The sequence below is a fragment of the Hypanus sabinus genome, chromosome 27, assembly GCF_030144855.1.
Source record: "Hypanus sabinus isolate sHypSab1 chromosome 27, sHypSab1.hap1, whole genome shotgun sequence".
NCBI lineage: Eukaryota > Metazoa > Chordata > Chondrichthyes > Myliobatiformes > Dasyatidae > Hypanus > Hypanus sabinus.
In genome coordinates, this window is record NC_082732.1 from 8119734 (window position 1) to 8141480 (window position 21747).

The following is a 21747-nucleotide window of genomic DNA, read 5'->3' on the forward strand; positions in this document are numbered from 1 at the left end:
AAATCAATGTTTATACTACTCATGGGGCTCTCACTAAACTGAATACATGGTTAATGCACCAACAAGAAGGGAGGCCTGTGTGAGGTGAGGCACCACTTCACCTGCGAGTCTCTTCCGTCACCACCATCCTAGGCCCCAGACAGTCCTTTCAGGTGAGGCACCACTTCACCTGCGAGTCAACTGGGGTGATATACTGTATCTGGTGCTCCTGATGTGGCCATTTATACATTGGGGAGACCCGTCACAGACTGAGAGACCGTTTCACCCTACACCGGCGCTCAGTCTTCCAGCAGTGGCGGGATCTCCCTGTGGCCACACACTTCAATTCCACAGACCACTCCCACTCCAACATGTCTGTCCATGGCCTCCTCTACCGTCAAGATGAGGCCACACGCAGGTCGATGGAGCAATACCTTATCTCCCGCCTAGGTAGCCTCCTACCTGCCGGCATGAACATCCAACTCACAGACTTCTGTTGATACCTCTGGCTCCCCCCCCCCCCCCTTACCCCATCCCTATCTATAATTTTAGTCTGGTTCTCTTTCTCTCTCTCCCCCCCCCCCTCACTATAATCTCCCCTCAGCCCTACCTTTCTTTCTCTTTTATTTCCCATAATTCTCCACCTTTCCCCTAGCCCATTTCCCTCCAGCCTATCACTTCCCAGCTCTCTACTTCATCCCTCTCCCTACCTCTTATCCCCCCTCGACCATCCCATGTTATTTCACTCCTGATGAAGGGTTTCCACCCGAAACGTCGTCACTATCTCCTCCCATAGATGCTGTCTGGCCTGCTGAGTTCTGCCAGCATTTTGTGTTTTTATTTATTTGCAGCATCTGCAGATTCACTCGTGTTGCCTGTCTACATATGATAGTTTGTAACAATCAGGACAGAATTTTGAGTACAGAAATTGTTAAGCCTTTAGGAACAAGTGATCATAACATTGTTAGTTCGATGTTTTTTGGGAGAGTATATCAGTAAAAACCAAAGCCATTAGATTGAATTTCAGGAAGGCAAAGTTTGTGCAGATGCGGCAAAGGCTTCAGACGGTAAACTGGAAGGAATTGCTTGATGTTGAGTGCACTGAGGAACAATGGGGTCGATTTAAAGACGTAATACACTCAGTGCAGGAAATGTTCATACCCAAGGTCGGGAGAAGCAATAACAACAATAGCCCAACTACATAGATGAATAAAGATAAACATTAAAATTCTGAAGACAGCAAAACAAGGAATACAGAAAAATAGCAATACTGTTAACGGTAAGGCAAATGAAAATGTGACAGATATAGTCAAGGGGAAAATTCAGATTGAGAAGGATATTGCTGGCAATGTTAAGATTGATCCTAAGTGACTTCTCCAATACTCCAAAGTCAAAGAAGAAGCTAAGTGTATTAGGAATAATAATGGGAAGTTAAATTATGCAGAGAAGGACACAGCAGATACTCTTATCTTATAATTTGCTTAAGTATTCACCCAAGATGTTAGCAACATGCCAGTAAGTGCAGAGAAAAATAAGGTAGTTTAAAGTGATTTAGAGATCTTAGAAAGTGATTTCCTACTTAAACTGCAAAGGCTGGAAGTTAATAAATCTCCAGAGCCAGATAATATGTATGCAAGGGTACTTAAAAGAGGTCTGTGATTTATATACACAAAGCCCTAAAATGTATTTTTCAAAAGTCATCGAAGACTGGTGAAATCCCTAAGGACTGGAAATAGGCTAACGTCCCAGTAAGATGGGTCACCACACTGACCTTGGTAACTATATAGACTAGTAAGCTTAATGGCATTGCAGGCAAGATAATGGAAACAATAATAAAGAATGGGATGAAAAGGCAGCTTATAAGAACAGATAAGGTAGTAAGCCAGTATGGGTTCAAAAAGGGGAAATTATGTTTTATTAATATGCAGGAGTTCTTTGAAGAGGCAACTAAAATTTAAGATAATAATAGAGCAGTTGATATCACTTATTTGGACTTTCAGAAGGCTTCTGACAAGGTACCCCACAAGAGGTTAATAATCAAATTACAGGAGGTCGGGATTCAGGGTAAGGTGTGTGAATGGGTGCAGAATTTGCTCAAAAAAAGAAAACAACGAGTTATGGTGAGAGGATCATTTTCACACTGAGAAGATGTTAAAAGCAGGGTTCCGCAGATATCAGTTTTGGGGCCACTGCTGATTTTACTTTACATTAGCACATAACAAATAAACTAGTAAAGTTTGCCAATGCCACAGAATTAGGAAAACTGGCTGATAAACACTCAGGCAGCAAAATCAATACAGTTAGATTTAATCAAAATTCAGATGTGAACAGATAAATGGTAGATGAAAGTTAATGTAAGTAAATGTAAAGTATTACACATAGGAAGTAGAAATATTAGATATAAATACACAATGGCGGGGGTCTTGAGTTAGAAAGTGCACAGTGTGAGAAAGATTTGGGCGTCCTGGTAGACTCATCACTATCAACATCAAGGCCAGCCTATCAACCGCTTTGCCATGGAGGAACCCTTGAAATAATTTTCAGGTCTCAGGAAACTCCTGCATAAAAAATATTATATCTACAGCTCATGATACATTAGCGTGATCAGTAAACTGTAGATGTAATAATGTGAAAACAATTGTTAGTGCTCGTTTGAGTAGAGAATGAACTTGTAGCCAAACTTTCTTTAAAACAGGCAGATAAGCTTAATTTACCATTCTTGAAATTAATCTCTTTCCTGTTCATAAATTTTAAAAACTCATGAGAATGTCATAAATTTCTCTTAAATAAATAGCTTAAGCCAAAATGTGATTTAATTTTTCTAAAGGAAGGCTCAGTAGATTTAATTTAAAGGTTGGAAATTGACTTTGAAAGTTGGGAAAGGTAATTCGGAAGGGAGTGGACTGAATCAAATAAACATGGTCTTACTGCGGACTGCCATACTGGGATGAGACCTCTGATGAGATTGCCAACAGGACTGCTCTATCACTGCTCACACTGTGAGCACTAGCATTGTGCATCGCGCAAAGTTTAAAAAATGATGTCTATTTATTTTAATCACAATCTCTCAAGGAACCCTGGTCGAGAAAACTTTATCTGCACAATGCACAGATGCAATTAGGAAGGCCAACAGAATTTTTTAAAAAACTTATTCATTTACAGGATGTGGGCGTTGCCAGCAAAGCCATCATTTGTTGCCCATCCTATTTGCCCTTGGGTAGCTGGTGATGAGCTGCTTTCTTGAACCACCACAGTCCCTGAGGTGTGGGTACACCCACAGTGCTGTTAGGGAGGAATTCCATGACTTTGACCCAGTGACAATGAAGGGATGGCGATATGTTTCCAAGTCAGGAAAGTGAGTGACTTGGAGGGGAATTTTCAAGTGGTGGTGTTCCCAGATATCTGCTGTTCTCGTCCTAGACGATGTGGGCATGGGTCTGGAAGGTGCTGCCTTAGGAACTTCAATGTGTTGTTGCAGTGCATCTTGTAGATAGTACACCCTGCTGCAACTATTCATCAATGGTGGGGGGATTGGATACTTGTGGGAGGGGTACCAATCAAGTGGGCTGCCTTGTACTGGATGGTGTCAAGCTTCTTGAGTGTTGATGGAGCTGCACTTATCCAGGTGAGTGGCGAGTATTCCATAACTCACCTGACCTGAGCCCTGTAGACGGTGGACAGGCTTTGGGGAGTCAGGAGGTGAGTTACACACTGCAGGATTCCTAGCCTTTGACTTGCTCTGGGAGTCACGGTGATTATATGGCTAGACCAGTTCAGTTTCCTATAAATGGTAATCCCCAGGGTGTTGATAGTAGGGGATTCAGTGATGGTGATGCCACTGAATGTCTCTTGTTGGAGATGGCCATTGCCTGGCACTCGTGTGACTTGGATGTTACTTGCCACTTGTCAGCCCAAGCCCGGATATTGTCCAGGTTCTGTTGCACTTGGGTATGAACTTCTTCACCATCTGAGGAATCACAAATGGTGCAGAACATTGTGTAGTCATCTGCAAACATCCCCACTTATGACCTTATGATGGAAGGAAGGTAATTAATAAAGCAGCTGAAGATGGTTGGTCCTAGGACACTGCCCTGAGGAACACCTGCAGTGATGTCCTGAGGATGAGATGATTGACCGCCAACCACGACAACTATCTTCCTTTGTTTCAGGAATGATTCCCCCTAATTCCTGTTGACACCATTTTAGCTAGGGCACCTTGATGTCATACTTAGTTAAATGCTGCCTTGATGTCAAGAGCTATTAAGTCTCACCTCACCTCTGGTATTTAACTCTTTGATCTATGTTTGGACCAAGGTGATAAGGTCAGGAGCTGAGTGGCCTTGACGGAACCCAAATTGGGCATCCGTAAGCAGGTTATTGACGAGTAGATGCTGCATGTTAGCACTGTTGATGACCCCTTCTATTACTTTGCTGATGATAAAGAGTAGACTGTAAGGGTGGTAACTGGCTGGGTTGGACTTGTCCTGTTACTTGCATACAGGACACACCATACCTTGGCAGTTTTCCGCATTGCCGGGTAGATGCCGGTGTTGGAGCTGTACTGGATCAGCTTGGCTAGTAGCGCGGCCAAGAATGTTGGGCTAGATAATGTGCTCAGTGGAGTTCAAGTCAAGAGACATTCTCCTTAAGCTGTATAACGCGCTTGTAAGGCCACATCTTGAATACTGTGTACAATTTTGGTCACCATATTGTATGAGGGATGTGAAGGTACTTGACAGAGTCCAGAGAAGGGCAACTAGACTCATTCCAGATCTGCAGGGTATGAGCCATGAAGAAAGATTGAATGAATTAAATCTCTTTAGCCTAAGTAGACGTAGAATGAGAGGAGACATGATAGAAGTGTTCACAATCAAAAGTGGATGCCAGCTGCTGCTTCACAATGAATCCATCATCAAGGATGCAGAGCCACAGATGGATACCGGTTATGGGGAGATTTCAGGCAAACATCAGGAAGCATTTCTTTACACAGCGAGTTGTGGACTCATGGAACAAACTACCTAATCTTGTGGTTGAGAATAGTACCTCGGAGAATTTCAAATCTAAACTTGATAGCTATTTCAAGATACTATGTGAATTAGGATTTGGCAAGCCTTGCTTGGTCAAATGGCCTGTTCTTGTCAAAATATTTCTAAGGTTCTAACGTGATGTTCTTGAAGATACAAAACTGGAACTTGACATTCCTTCATCATGGGAGTTTTGCAAATGATTTGTAGTTCAACTATCTTACCTCAAAACAATCTCCAAAGTCAATGTGTAAGATTTTTCCACTGAGCCTATCCAGCATCAGGTTTGATGGATGTCTGTTTAAAAAAAAGTACAAAGTAAAGATGTTATCAGATTTCCTGGGAAAATAAAGATGGTTTCATATAAGGATTTAAAAAGAGAATTGGTATACAAGATCCATCAATGAATATTCAACTGACTTACTATTAAAGTTTAAATTAAAGTTTAAAAGTCAATCAACCATATATGAATATCCATGAATGCAGCCAGATGAAAAGGTACTACTCTGGGGCCAAGGTACAAAACACAATACCAACAATCATGCACAGTATGTGCTGTACACATAGCACATTTAAGATGGCAGTAAAATACAGTCTCAAAATACTCCAAGTCCCTGAGCCCATGAATGTTGCAGCAGTCTGCAGGCAATGACAATATGGCTTGTCTTCTGCTGAGCAACACTAACTCCAGCTTGGATGGAGCACCCGACTCCTCCTGGGTGGCTGTAAACAAGCGACACAGCAGTTTGAGGCCGATTCCTCGCAACAATCGATGCCACACAGCTCCCTTGCTGTTTGCCAATAAATCAGAAAATCTGATTTGCAGCATTCCATGTTAACAATGTCCAACAGCATCTTGCAATCACAATAAAAGTGACTAAGATGATCACTCGCTGCCAGACTGCGCACCGAGTCTTCAGATACCTCTTAGATGCAAGCAGCAGACAACTCGCACCTTCAGTTTTTCCGCCAATGAACAACTCACTGATTGGGCAGACACACAGTACTTTAAGTTCTTAATGTCCAGCAGGGTCTTGATATGTAAAAGATATGTTTGAAAAAGACAACCACACCTTCGGTTAGCCCCTCAGAAGCTGCTGTATCCATTTGTTATACTATTTATTAGTCATATACCCATTTCACCAAAATCTGTCAATTTTGCTGGGATGCCAACCATGAAGTCAGCAGTTCTTTATTAATTCTCTAACAAATATTTGCATTAGCTGCATGATCAGGCAAGCTTAGCCAGAAGGTGGTGTAATCAGGAGAACATGGAAAACATTTCACATTTGATAAAAATAACAAAAATAATCTCCCCACTTTGTACTCCGAGGACACCTGCAAAGACTATTGGACTATATAGCAGACACGAAGACACTAGGATTATGTGAATCTCTTACCGGTCTCCAAGCCCCAGGATGTAGCCCACCATTGACATTACAGCTAATGAGCGTGTGTAATTGGTTCTTCGGTCAAACCACACCTGCAGAGTGCCAGAACATAAAACAAGGAGTGAAACTCCTCAAAAGCAACAGAATGTATCTTACCACAAAGATTTTGGAGCAGCAAAGCATATCTGAAGAGCAATAAAATATTAACGAACCTTGCACTTGGCTTTTAAACCATGAACTGATTCTCCATAAAGGATTATAAACAGCAAGCTGAAACCAAAGTCCACTTTATCTTTACCATGCATAATTAATAATCTGCTGCAAGTTTACAACCTATCTCCAATATCTGCCACAAATTATCTGCACGTTTGACAAAAAAATTTGCAATCAAGAAAATTCTGAAGACATGTAACAGACCAGACAGCAACTAAAACTGAGGATACAGCATTCTGTGCACTATGAATATCATATGATTTTATCAGAAGTAAGTGAAGAACAAATGGACTGTTTCATTTAAACAGATTATTTGTTATGTTTCATTAATACTTAAGAGTTTGTTTTAAGATATAATTGTGCCCCATGCGGCAATGTTCCATAAAATTATAAAACAAACCACAGGTGAAGTTATAAGCATATTAAGCTTTGCCTAACAAAAATGGATATGGAAAATCAGCACCTTCATTTCCAGCATTCATGCATTTCTAGTGATGAAATTATTCTAAAACTCTCTAAAAGTTTATGTATTACTTCAATAATGTTGAATCTGCCCATCTTTTGTGATATTGCCAAATCTAAAATTATGCTACTAAATTTCATTGAAAAAGAGTAACCTACAAATCAAGATGCTTAGAGAACTTCTAAAGAGGTGAATTGCATTATTTTAGCAAGATTATTTATATTTAAAAATGAAAGTCATATTCAGTTACTAGCACAGGTTTTATGGAATCCAACATCAAGATCGAAATAATGAAGCTTACTCTTAACCTCCTGAGAAATATATATTGCACTTAAGGGAGACAGCAGGCTACAAGTCAAGCAGCTGAAGCTTTGAAGTGGCCCAACATCATCCCTCCTTAAAGTCCTGTGCATCTCATGTGCTGCAGCTATTACTTTAGGTTTTAAATGTTAATTTTAATTTCACTGCAAATAACTTTACAGGACTATACTTAGTTGAAAACAGAGATGCTGCTGCATTTATTGTCTCTTGAATTTTGCATGTATTAGGCTTTACTGAAGATATTGAGTAAAAGAAGTCGATGAATAATCTTAAATGCTAGTATGAGGAGGTAGTTCTCTGGTAGGGTGGACTTTGACCTTTAAAGTTCAAAGTCAAAGTACATTTGTATACTTTATACAAGCTTAAGATTTGTCTCCTTATAGACAGCCACAAAACAAAGAAAACTCAATATGAAAAATCAAAACAAAAGACCGCCAAACACCCAAAGTGCAGAGGGAAAAAAAAAACAAATTGCTGAACAATAAAAGTGAGCAAATAGCATTAAGAACAGAAGTTCACTGAAATGAGTTTACAGCTAGGCAGATTTCAGTTGCAGGTCACAGCCTCAGATCAGTACAGGGACAAGTAAACCACCAAGACTGGATAATCTATGAGGGTAAATAAGAACTAATAAGTCTGAAAGAGTACAGAAAATTTCTACGGATGTTGTCAGGACTTGAGGACCTGAGTTAAAGAGAAAGGTTGAATAGGTCAAGTCTTTATTCCTTGGAACTCCTATTGGATTGTAGGAAAAAGAGGGGAGATTTGGTAATAATATACAAAAATTTCCAGGGTTATAGGTAGGGTTAATGCAAGCAGGTTTTTTTCCCACTGAGGGTGAGTGAAAATGGAATTAGAGACCATAGGATAAGGGTGAAAGATGAGGTATTTTTGCGGAACCTAAGGGGGTACTTCTTCACTCAGAGGGTGGTACAAGTGCAAGTAGTGAATGTGGTGAATGCAGGCTCGAATGTAACGTTTAAGAGAAGCTTGCATAAGTACGTGGATAGGAAAAGAATGGAAGACTCAGGTGTGGGTTGATGAAACTAGGCAGAATAACTGGTCGGCATGGACTTGTTGAGCCAAAAGGACTGTTTCTGTGCATCTGTGCTCTATGATTCCACCTGTGCATTTTAACATTTTTGCGTTTTATTAACTGTGCTTACAGGCACTCAATACTGAATCAACTTATTAAGTTACAAATTGAACAAAGAATCACCTCAGAACTAGGACTCTTTAACCACAGTAACTTGGCCAGATCATCTCCCGCTGTATTGTTCACTGCGTGTTCAAACACTTCAACTTTCTGCATCAGGGTAAGGTGATCGTAGTCTGGAGCCATCTGTTAAAACCAAACAAAATATTCAATAACGTCAGTAAGGACTTACTTTTCCTGCTTAAAAATGGGTGGAAAGGAAGGGGGAACTGAAGAGCACAGGGAAGATATGGCACAAGAATAAAAAACAGCTACAGCATATTTACAAAAGGCAACTTCTCTCTGCTACAAACTTATGAATTAGATTCATTTAATGCACTTTGAAATAGACTAATCTCTCATCAGGTGGTGTAGGACTGGCTGCTATGATTGATAATGACAAAAATATTCTTGGAACATATTAAAACAGAGGCCAATGTTGTCAAACTCATGGAAAATCACGAGCTCCTTCCTTTGCACTTCTTACAAACCTAGAGTTTGTTTATTAACACACTAATTTTGCTTCACACTACCTCTCGTCATTTAGTATCACCAATTTTATCAGAAATGTTTGCCTTTGTCCTTTCCTCATCTCCTCGATCTTCTCTGCATCTCAAAAGTGAACCTCTCCCCCCCACCAACTTTTTACAGTGCTGATTAAAAGTTATCATCCTGAATTGACAACTCGGTTTCTCTCTGCAATTTCTGAATCACCGGCTACTTCTAATTTTTGTCATGATTTCAGATTACTGGCAGCTACTACATTTCACTGCTGAGACTTACATGGCAAAAGAACTTAGTGGATACTGAACAGAACACAGGATTTGGGGATCTATTATCTTTTAAATACAGCAAAACACAACTTTTAAAATTTTGTAGTATGTTGAGAGCTGTGATACGTTGGTGCAACCCATCATATGACGCTCAATGGAAAAACATTGAGGAGCGGGTACTTCCCATCCCCATACAAGCAATTTTGGCTGATAACCTGCAAAGGTACATAAATACTATTGATAACCCATGGGTGAAATCGACTCCTAAAATATGGAAAACTACTATAAAAGAATATAATCTAGAAGGAGATATTGCAATTCTTAAATGGTGTGCATATGGCTCAGATTTTACACCAAATAAATTGGATGCTAGATTTAAGGACTGGACAGCTAAAGGAGTAACAGTTCTTTGCAACATAATGAAAGAAGAAACGCTTCAGTTTTGAAATGCTTAAAGAGAAACACTTACTAGAAAAACAAGATTTTTATCGGTATTTACAGTTGTGACAATATGTTAATAAGACGCTTAAAAATGTAACCGAGGCAAGTAAATGCTTGATAGAGCTATTTAGAAAAGCATATAATTCAGATAATGGTAGTAAAATCATTTCAAGCATGTATAAGGGGTTGTCAAATTTTAAAACACATTCGACTTCGTACATTAAAACAAAATGGGAGAAGGAAGGAGGGATAATTATATCTGAGGAAGAATGGACAACAATATGGAGATATCAATGGAAATGCACCAGTTCACAGAAATGAAGGGAGTTTGGATGGAAAAACTTGATAAGATATTTTATTACACCCTCTCAAAAATCCCATTATGATAGTAACCTCCCTGTTTGCTGGAGAAATTGTGGAAATCAAAATGCAAATCATTATCATATTTTTTTGGGACTGCCCTGTTATCAAAAACTATTGGAGGGGGATACACAATGCCCTACAAGACATCTTTAAATGTGAAATACTCTTAGAGAGTAAGACCATATAGGTAAAAAGACTTTTACTAGGAAATGGTTATCACAGGAGAGCCCAACTTTAAATACATGGATGGAAATTACAATGGACATTTACAAAATGGAGAAGATAACAGCATCTGTTAATCATAAGCTGGAACAATTTGATTCATACTGGGAAAAATGGTTTAACTACATAATGCCTCATAGGCCTGATTTTATTCTCACAAATCAATGAATCTGTTGTAAAAAAAAGATCACTCTACTTGACATAGTTCTTTCCTTTTGCTTGTTTTTTCTTTCTGCTCTTTTCTATAAGTGTATACCTCAGATAAATACTTTGTGGAGATTTGTGATATATATGATTATATGATGTCTGAAATACATCTTATGGAAATGTTTGTTTGATGATGAACTTTAATAAAAAAAAATTACAAAAAAAAATCCTGTAGTATGTAAATAAATAGTTAAAGGTACCTGGTTCCTACATACACAATGTAATGAGTTTGAAGAACCAGAATGCATATCCTGCTTTAGCTACTGATATATTCATTTGCTATTGCTAGGCGCATAGTTCATCAGACAATTTATCATATGCAAAGGCTGTCATGTTAAGTATATCTCAACGTTTGATGTGTTTGTTAGCTTTATTGCTAATCACAAGTAGGCACTGTACTCCAAATCCTCTTGGGCTAATGTCCTTTAACTAGAATTGTAAAAAGTTTAGGTTTTTAGCTCTGAAATGGAAAAAAAAGTTCAGAGAAGAGAAATTACATGACAAAGGGAGATGGCTTGAAGCAAAAGATGGATTTCTTTAAGTTATAGGGAAAGGCTGAATAGCGGAGTCTGTGGAAGCAGAGTCCTGGGCTTTGGCTAAGTGGGCTTTGAAGTAAGGGGACTTCGGTAAGCCTGTGTGATTGCTCGCTGAGGGGAAGAAGGTAAGGTCGCTAGGTGCTTTTTAGACTTATTCTATTAATCCAGTTCAGGTATGGGGGAGACAGTCAGAGCAGTGGTGTGCTCCGTATGCAGTATGTGGGAGGTCAGGGTCAACACAGTTGTCCCTGATGACCACACCTGCAAAAGGTGCGTCCAGCTGCAGCTCCTATCAGCCCGAGTTAGGGAGTTGGAGCAGGAGCTGGATGAACTACGGATCATTCGGGAGGCAGAGGCAGAGATAGATAGGTTATCAGGAGGTAGTCACACCAAAAAACCAAGAAGTAGGCAGATGGGTGACGGTCCAGAGAGGCAGGGGGAGCAGGCAGAGAGAGCAGAGCACCCCTGCGGCCATTCCCATTAACAATAAGTATACCGTACTGGATACTGTTGATGGGGATGACCTACCAGGAATGAGTTGTAGTGGTCCTGCCTCTGGCACAGAGGTTGAACCCTCAACTAGAAAGGGGAGGAGGGAAGAGAAGAGAGCGATAGTTTTAGGGGACTCTATAGTTAGGGGGGCAGATAGGAGATTTTGTGGGGCAGATCGGGAGTCTCGGATGGTATGTTGCCTCCCTGGTGCCAGGGTCCGGGACATCTCAGATCGGGTGCAGGCTATTCTTGAGAGTGAGGGCATGAACCCAGATGTAGTGGTCCATGTAGGGACCAATGATTTAGGTAAGGTGAGTGAGGGGGTCCTGCTTAGAGAGTTCAGGGAGTTAGGAGTGAAGCTGAAAGGCAGGACCTCCAGGGTGACAATCTCGGGATTGCTACCTGTGCCACGTGCGAGTGAGGCGAAGAATAGAATGATTATGCACATTAATACGAGGCTGAGAGCATGGTGCAGGAAGGAAGGGTTCAGGTTTTTGGATAATTGGTCTTTGTTCCAGGGACATTGGGATCTGTTTCGAAGGGATGGTCTACATCTGAACCGGAGGGGTACTAACATTCTTGCAGGAGTATTTGCCAGTGCTGCTCGGGGGGGTTTAAACTAGATGTGCAGGGGGCAGGGATCCAGATCCAGCGGGTTGGTCAGAAGGTGCATGGGGTTAAATGTGTACAAGGTTTGGGTGATCTTGAGAAGGTCATCAAAATTCAGGGTGCAATTTGCCCGATGGAAGTTCAAGGAGCTGGGTTAGGTACAGTAGACAGTGTTTTAAGCAAAGAGAGGAGGAATGGGCTAAGAATTCTATACTTGAATGCGCGTAGTGTCAGAAATAAGACAGATGAGCTTGAAGCTCAGATGAAAATGGGGAACTACGATATTGTTGGGATAACGGAGACATGGCTGCAAGGGGATCAGGCCTGGGAATTGAGTGTACCAGGGTATACGTGCTATCGTAGAGACAGAAATATGGGAAGAGGGGGTGGGGTGGCCCTGTTGGTGAGGAATGAGATTCAGTCCTTAGCAAGAGGTGACTTGGGAACAGGGGAAGTAGAGTCTGTGTGGATTGAGCTGAGGAACAGTAAGGGTAAAAAGACCCTAATGGGTGTTGTGTACAGGCCCCCAAACAGTAGCGTGGATATTGGGTACAAGTTGATTAGGGAGTTAACATTGGCATGTGCTAAAGGTAATGCAGTCGTTATGGGAGATTTCAACATGCAGGTGGACTGGGAGAATCAGGTAGGTGCTGGACCCCAGGATAGGGAGTTTGTGGAGTGTCTAAAGGATGTATTTTTGGAACAGCTTGTGCTTGAGCCAACCAGGAACGAGGCTATTTTGGACTTGGTGATGTGTAATGCACAGGAATTGATAAGTGATCTTGAAGTAAAGGAGCCATTAGGAAGTAGTGATCATAACATGATAAGTTTTTATCTACAATTTGAGAGGGATAAGGGCAGATCAGAGGTGTCAGTGTTGCAATTAAATAAAGGAGACTACAGAGCCATGAGGGAAGAGCTGGCCAAAGTTAAATGGGCGGATGCCCTGGCAGGAAAGACAGTGGATCAGCAGTGGCAGATATTCTTGGGCATAATACAAAAGATGCAAATGCAGTTCATTCCAATGAGAAGGAAGGATTCAAAGAGGGGGAAGGGGCCACAGTGGTTGACAAAGGAAGTCAGAGATTGTATAGCATTAAAGAAAAAGAAGTATGACAGGGCTAAGATGAGTGGGAATACAGATGATTGGGAAAGTTTTAAGGAACAGCAGATCTTAACTAAAAAAGCAATACGGAGAGAAAAAATCAGGTATGAGCTCAGTCTAGCCAGGAATATAAAAGGGGATAGCAAAAGCTTTTTTAGCTATGTGAAGAGAAAGAAGATAGTTAAGAACAATGTTGGCCCCTTGAAGAATGAATTGGGAGAAATTGTTATGGGAAACAGGGAAATGGCAACAGAATTTAATGCATACTTTAGATCTGTCTTCACCAGGGAGGACACAAGCAATCTCCCAGATGTATGGATGGGCCAGGGTCATAAGATATCAGAGGAATTGAGACAGATTGACATTAGGAAAGAAACTGTGATGAGTAGACTGGTAGGACTGAAGGCTAATAAATCCCCGGGTCCAGATGGTCTGCATCCGAGGGTTCTAAAAGAGGTGGCTCAGGAAATTACCGATGCATTGGTAATCATTTTCCAATGTTCCTTAGATTCAGGATCAGTTCCTGAAGATTGGAGAGTGGCTAATGTTGTCCCACTTTTCAAGAAGGGAGGGAAGGAGAAAATGGAGAACTATCGCCCTGTTAGCCTAACGTCAGTCGTGGGGAAGATGCTTGAGTCCATTATTAAGGACGAAATAGTGGCACATCTAGATGGCAGAAATAGGATTAGGCCGAGCCAGCATGGATTTACCAAGGGCAAATCATGCTTGACTAATCTGTTGGAGTTTTTTGAGGGTGTAACAAGGATGTTAGATGAGGGTAAGCCAGTAGATGTTGTGTACCTAGATTTTCAGAAGGCATTCGATAAGGTGCCACATAGGAGATTGGTGAGTAAAATCAGAGCTCATGGCATTGGGGGCAGGGTTTCAACATGGATAGAAAACTGGTTGGCAGATAGAAAGCAAAGGGTAGCAGTGAATGGGTGTTTCTCAGACTGGCTGGAGGTGACTAGTGGGGTACCACAGGGCTCTGTATTGGGACCACAGCTCTTTACAATTTATGTCAATGATTTAGATGAGGGCATTGAAAACTATATCAGCAAGTTTGCTGACGATACTAAACTGGGTGGTAGTGTGACATGTGAAGAGGACATTAGGAGAATACAGGGAGACTTGGATAGGCTGAGTGAGTGGGCAGATACTTGGCAGAAGTCATTCAATGTGAATAAATGTGAAGTTATCCACTTTGGAAGCTGGAACAAGAGGGCAGAGTATTGTCTGAACGGTGTCGAGTTAGGTAAGGGAGAAATGCAAAGAGACCTAGGAGTCCTAGTTCACCAGTCAATGAAGGTGAATGAGCAAGTGCAACAGGCAGTGAAGAGGGCAAATGGAATGTTGGCCTTTGTTACAAGGGGAATTGAATACAAGAGCAAGGATGTTCTTTTGCATTTGTACAGGGCCCTGGTGAGACCACACCTGGAATATTGTTTACAGTTTTGGTCTCCAGGTTTAAGGAAGGACATTCTGGCAATTGAGGAAGTGCAGCGAAGATTCACTAGGTTGATTCCTAGGATGGCAGGTCTGTCTTACGCAGAGAGATTGGAGAGATTGGGCTTGTACACGCTGGAATTGAGGAGATTGAGAGGGGATCTGATTGAAACGTTTAAGATAATTAAAGGATTTGATAGGATTGAGGGAGGAAATAAGTTCCAGATGTTGGGAGAGTCCAGTACCAGAGGGCATGGATTGAGAATAAGAGGTCAGTTATTTAAAACAGAGTTGAGGAAGAGCTTCTTCTCCCAGAGAGTTGTGGAGGTGTGGAATGCACTGCCTCGGAAGACGGTGGAGGCCAATTCTCTGGATGCTTTCAAGAAGGAGCTGGATAGATATCTGATGGATAGGGGAATCAAGGGATATGGGGACAAGGCAGGGACTGGGTATTGATAGTGAATGATCAGCCATGATCTCAGAATGGCGGTGCAGACTCGAGAGGCCGAATGGTCTACTTCTGCACCTATTGTCTATTGTCTATTAGGACTTTATTAGGCACATGTATATGCCTAAGACATTTGCACAGAACTGACGTAATTTTATGGAATGCACTATACTGTTGCCACAAAAAAAAATTCATGACATGTGAGTGATGATAAACCGGACACTGATACGGGTCTCTGTATTGTGGACTGAGAGTGGGAAGGGAGCAGGGAGAGAAGCATCACACTTGGGAAAAGGAGAAGGGGGAAAGGCGGGAGTGGGAAGCAACATTTTATAATGATCAATAAACAATACGCTTCAAATCAAATAACTTTGCCTGTTGTCTTAGGGCTGGGCATGGTTGGATCCGTCCCAACCCCCGGCACTCCTTCTCTGCTGCCACCTGAACCACATTCCTTCCATGGTGCTTCATCTTGCCTTTGCTCTCACCAAATTTACATACATGTTCTCCACTCCATGTTGACAATAAATATGTTTGTGTGTGTGTGCACACGCGCACCCCTAAGACTTTTGCACTGCACTGTATACAAAATTATGAGTACAGATAGGGTGAATGCATGCAAGCATTTTCTCCTCAGGTTGCGAGAGCTTCTTGACTCAGAGGGTGATGCGAGTGTGGAATGAGCTGCCAATGGAAGTGGTGGAGGCGAGTTCAATGGTGACACTTAAGAGGAGTTTGGATAGCTGCTTAAATGAGAGGGTTATGGAGGGCTATGATCGGGGCACAGGTAGATGGGACGATGCCGTAGATCAGGTTGGCATGGACTGGACGGGCTGAAGGGATTTTTTCTGTGCAGTAGTACTCAATGATTCCATGACCACTGGAAGAGTAAATGGGAATGAGTGAATTTATCATGGACATCGAAGTATTGATTTACTGATTGAGTGCATTTTGTCAGTGCCAATCACAGCAGCATACCCTGTGACTGTCACTTGAAACAAATCAAAAATTCATAACATTATATCTATCCATGTTTGGTACTATTACTTTACCTCATGGCTCACTACTGGTCCAGGGAGAAATTTTAAGTTTTTTTTAGGAAAGAGCAAATAAAAATACTATGTAGCTGATAAGAAAGAAAACGTGCATATCAAATAGATTGTCAGAATCACCTACCCTCAGCATAATGCGGTGCTCAATGTTTAACAGAATCTTTTTCTTCTCACGGTAGTCTCGAATGAGTGCGTGTAGGGTATCGCAGTGAGGGACCCAGCCAATTAGACCAGAGTTTGTGGACAGAGGGATGACAGCATACCTTTGAATACTTAAGAAAGAAATCAAGAATATTTCAATGAAACATCTAAGCCCACTCTTTTTTCCAAACAGAGCATTTATTTAAAAAAGAACTATACGGTATTAATCAGAATCATGTTCAATATATCCAGCATATGTTGTGCAAATTGTTAACTTAGCAGCAGCAGTACAAAGCAACACATGATAATACAGAAAAAAAGGTAAATAACTATGTATATGTATATTAAATAGTTAAACTAAAAATAGTGCAAAAACAAACAATATTAAAAGAAGTGAGGTAATGCTCATGGTTCAATATCCCAGCTGGTGCAACATTTGCAATTGGTATTCTGTTTAAAATACATTGATTTTCTGTTATAAATAGCAATATTCAACCTTTTACTGCCTATTTTATTGCATCTTTGAACATTTTTAACACAGTAAACCATCAATGTGAAATATTCAATTTCATTAAAAATATTTACCACCACCTCAGACTATATTTCTTTCTGTCTCTCTTGCTTGGTTTGTAGTAATTCTACTATGCTTATTTAGTCACACACAGCTTCTGTTAATTAAATTTTTGTTAACTAATATTTGTTATGTTTGCAATTCACTGTGCTGCTGTTGCAAAAAGCTAACTTTCACTGTGTACTAATGCCTTTGGCAATAAGTTTGAAATGGAGACGCAAGAGACTGCTAATGCTATAATCGGTCCAACAACTCAGCAGGACGAGCAGTACCCGTGGGAAGAAAATAATTAGCTACGTTTTGTGTTGAAACTCTGCATCAAGATTGAACTCGAATAAATATCTTTCTATTTTCACTTGTATCTTCTACAATGCTAATTATATTCCAATGTCATAATTCTAGGAATAATGGTGCATAGTTCCTTGAAGGTGGAATCTCATGTGGACAGGATGGTAAAGAAAGCTTTTAGTATGTTGGTCTTTATAAATCAGAGCATTGAGTATAGGAGTTGGGATGTAATATTAAAATTGTACAAGGCATTGGTAAGGCCGAATTTGGAGTACTGCGTACAGTTCTGGTCACCGAATTATAGGAAAGATGTCAACAAAATAGAGAGAGTACAGAGAAGATTTACTAGAATGTTACCTGGGTTTCAGCACCTAAACTACAGGGAAAGATTGAACAAGTTCGGTCTTTATTAGGTCGTTAGAGTGTCGAAGGTTGAGGGGGGACTTAAAATTATGAGGGGGATAGATCGAGTTGATGTGGATAGGCTTTTTCCATTGAGAGTAGGAGAGATTCAAACAAGAGGACATGAGTTGAGAGTTAGGGGGCAAAAGTTTAAGGGTAACACGAGGGGGAATTTCTTTACTCAGAGAGTAGTAGCTGTGTGGAACGAGCTTCCAGTAGAAGTGGTAGAGGCAGGTTCGGTATTGTCATTTAAAGTAAAATTGGATAGGTATATGGACAGAAAAGGAATGGAGGGTTATGGGCTGAGTGCGGGTCAGTGGGACTAGGTGAGCGTAAGTGTTCGGCACAGAATAGAAGGGCCGAGATGGCCTGTTTCCGTGCTGTAATTGTTATATGGTTAATTATGGTGTAATACAGAGGAGACAGCCAGCTCAAGTACATAGCTTTACCACTACAGTAGAGACCCTGTCACTGGTCAGGCACAAACAACTATTAGTCCCTTTATGCAGTGAACGAAACTGACTTGAAATTAGCATCTGAAGAACAGTTCCTTAAGTTAAGGCAGAATAGAATCACAGAATTTAAGACAATTCACAAATATCTCAGTCAAATCCCTCATTAATCTGAGTGTCAGTGTCACAAGAAGAACAGCTAAGTTCCAGCAACTGAACTGCTCTGAAGTTACAATTCAAAATAGTCTATTTTACGATACAGTAGAAATTTTGAGCACCCCTGAATCTCATTATTTGCATATTTAAGTACTATTCATAATACATACTTCAGCTGTTAACATCCTATAGATTCTGCAAGTTAAAAGCCAATAAATTTCTCAAATTATTAAAATAACGAACTGATAGATAGTACCAACAAGCTCTTGTTAGCATCCTTTTCTTGTTTTGGTCTACCTGGTGCCTCTGGGACTCAGGTTTGAACTGAAACACTGTACAAGATGCGTTAGGTCTGGGTGGCTGCACTACATTTGCACACCATCTCTGACAGCTTATCTTCTTCACTCGTGCTCACTGCACTTCCACAGCACCACAAAAAAATAGGAGGAAACCTTTCAATGATCACTTCCACTAAGGTGTTATCGGCAAACAACAGATCAGGTACAGCCAGAGAGCAAGGTCACCTCTGTATTAGTTTCCATTCCACCCTGACACAAGCCCTAAAAAGATAATTTGCTTCAAGATTTAGCCAGCTCCTCACTTCCTTGACAGCTTCATTAAACAGTAGTATTGCAATCCAAAAGCATGAAAGACTGGCAGTAGGAGGGTACTTACTAATGAGTAATCCTTTGGATGAGCTTGACCTAAAGGATTTACACTTCATGGGTTTCTCAGGGCTGCATGTAGCCTACAACTATTAGTGTTACCTCCCTCCACCTTGGCTCCATCAGCCTTCATTTATTATCCATTTGTGCCTGTCTCTCAACTTCAATCTCCCAAACTGCTTTGATCTGCCAATTGTCCTTCCCTCTGTATCACCAGTCCTCCACTCCTCTTTATACCAGCTATCCCTTCTCTCCACTCTCAGCACTGAGGCAGGGTTTTGACTGGATCTTTCCTTTCACAGATGCTTCCTCCAGCAGATTGGTTGTTGCTCCAGATCCCACCATCTGCTGTCTCTTATGTCAATGTATTACTGTTGTCCCATTGATTTTCCTCTGATAGGAGCCCCCAGATGCTGATGGATGACACCGGACACCTGCTGTTTGACTCTGAGAGGTTGGATCTATCTTGCTACTACTTCATTAATTCTGTAAGCAGTGGTGCACCTGTTATCTCACAGACCATCCTCTGTCTGTGTGGGGTTTTGCATGTGCTCCCTCTGACTGCTTGAATATCTTGTTTGTTCTGGTAGATATCCTCCCACATTCCAAAGATATATGGGTAGGTAGTTCAACTAGTCAATGTAAATTACCCAGGTGTATAGGAGAGTTGTAGAATCTGAATGAGAATGTGAGGACAATAAAACCAATGGGAGTGATGAAGGATGTGTAAATGGCTGGCTGATGACAGCATGGACTTTGTAGAGTGAGGGCCTGTTTCCGTACTGTATGACATCAACACCACTGTTCTGATGTTAATCAATTTACATTTCTACAAAATAATTGGAATGGCTGAAATGAAAGGATAACCATAAACTAAATGGTTTTAGCCTGATGGCCTTCATGATAAAATGGGCCAAAGGGCCTGCTCCCATGCTGAATGAATCTATCAGTTTTACTATGAGTATTTATTTTTGATAAATCAAACACTACATTACCTCAGATTCTTCCGCAGAGAGGCAGGATCATTAGCAAGCAAGGTATTCACCAATCCGAAAAGTTGCATCACCCTTTCGTCCTGGCGCAGGTCTTCATGGCCCTTTAGTAGGAACATGAATTCATGGCCGTTACTTCCTAAAGAGAAACAGATAAAATTTCATTGAGTTTGATATAGGAATTAAATAAAACAGCCACAAAGCTTCATCAGGATCAAAGAGCATGAGGAATTTAACCTGCTGAGAAAAGGACAAAATTTTCATCCTGTTGAGTTAAGCAATCTGGTAATAAAAGCAGCATTTCTGGCTGGCTTCTTGTTAATCTAGATGGTATAATATTGTTCATGTTTAATTACCAGAAAAGTTCAGTAGCAGTTACAATATTTATGTTATTTCCCTTCCTTTTAATCTCAAGATTCCAAAGTTTGGCAACTGGATCAAACTAGTAGCCCAGGTGAAGCAACATGAAGCAGTGAAAAGATCAATGATTAATATATTAGTAGGATTGGCCACAACTGCATGAAAGGAGCAAAGTTAGTGGAAGAGAAAGTTGCAATAGTCTTGCATTTCAGCAATCTTCATCACACACAAACTGGGAGATCCCATCCTCCAGTTGCGGGGGGTGGGGGGTGGATTTTCCAAGCACAGGCACATTGGCAATCAAAATCCCAAATTCTTCACACTTGTGTGAAATCTGCTGCTGCTTTATGTGCAGTGTTCTGGGGTTGTGCACACATTTTCTTATTTTTTATCCCTCTTAAGTCAATATCAGTTCTTATCTTCCTCTTGCATACTCAAAAAGGTATATACCAGAAGTTGGGTGGTACCTAATTTGCTTTGTAAATATTCTAATTGATAAAGAAACAGAGGAGGCAATTAAAAAATAAATGGCAGCTTAGTCTTACCCATGATGGTTAACTTCCTTGGTCGTTGCTTAGAGGTTATAACCTGAAGGGAAGGAGCTATTGATTGAATTCGGATGATTGGCTGGTTTGGATCATAGGTGCCTGGTACAGCCAATTCTAAATCACGGCACATTAGCAGCTTAGGTGATACATACTGAAGTTCAAGTGAGGTGAGCTGGAAAGAAACATCAAATGCAGATTATTTCAATAATTAATAATATAATTAACCATGAGCAATGAATCATTTTAACATAATGACCTATTGTGCAAGCATTCTCCAGTTTAAGACCGGTGAATCTCAGCAACTTCTAGCTGGAGGCCAATAAAGCTGAACCAATGCTTAGGTGACAATTAGGTGCCGCGCCAGATCGAAGAGCTCAGGGTGTTGGGGCCCAAGGTGAAGGTCAGGCCAGTTCAGCTTGCTGACCCGCTCTGCAGTTAACTAAGGGTCCATGGATAAACTCTCTTTGTGGACTTCAGTTCAGAACATTATTTGTGTGCATGATTTGTCTTTTGTTCTCTGTACATTGGGAGTTTGATGGTCCTCCCTTTTTAATGGGTTCTTTTGGGTTTCTTTGTCTTGTGGCTGCCTGTTAGGAGATGAATCTCAAGGTTGTATAATGTATACATACTTTGATAATAAATGTACTTTGAACTTGAACTTTTAAAGAACCTAAAATACTATCTGATTCTAGTATTTACTGATCCTTCCGAGGTCTGAAATGCCTTGCAACAAAATACAAAAAAGGCTACATTAGAATCTTCGGTTTTAATTGAAGCAAATGATACCAACAGACAGAATTCATTCAGAAATGTTTATCTCCTTGTGTCAAACTTACAATTTCAGGACCAGATAGAGAGTAACATCCAATAATGGTCCGCTATAAAAGTTCCA

General features: G+C 40.8%; 1 protein-coding gene across 4 annotated transcripts in view; it reads right to left on the minus strand.

Annotated features, from left to right (window-relative positions):
- Positions 1–21747, minus strand: part of mtor (mechanistic target of rapamycin kinase) — a 342240-nt gene that overhangs the window by 13820 nt on the left and 306673 nt on the right. For all 4 annotated transcript variants that reach the window (XM_059951708.1, XM_059951709.1, XM_059951711.1 and 1 more), the window contains 6 exons: positions 20853–21027; positions 19951–20086; positions 16405–16552; positions 8611–8733; positions 6404–6486; positions 5228–5300 (listed from right to left, as the gene is read on the minus strand). In XM_059951708.1, the coding sequence (XP_059807691.1) occupies positions 5228–5300; positions 6404–6486; positions 8611–8733; positions 16405–16552; positions 19951–20086; positions 20853–21027 (738 nt within the window). The remainder of the gene's footprint in view (positions 1–5227; positions 5301–6403; positions 6487–8610; positions 8734–16404; positions 16553–19950; positions 20087–20852; positions 21028–21747) is intronic.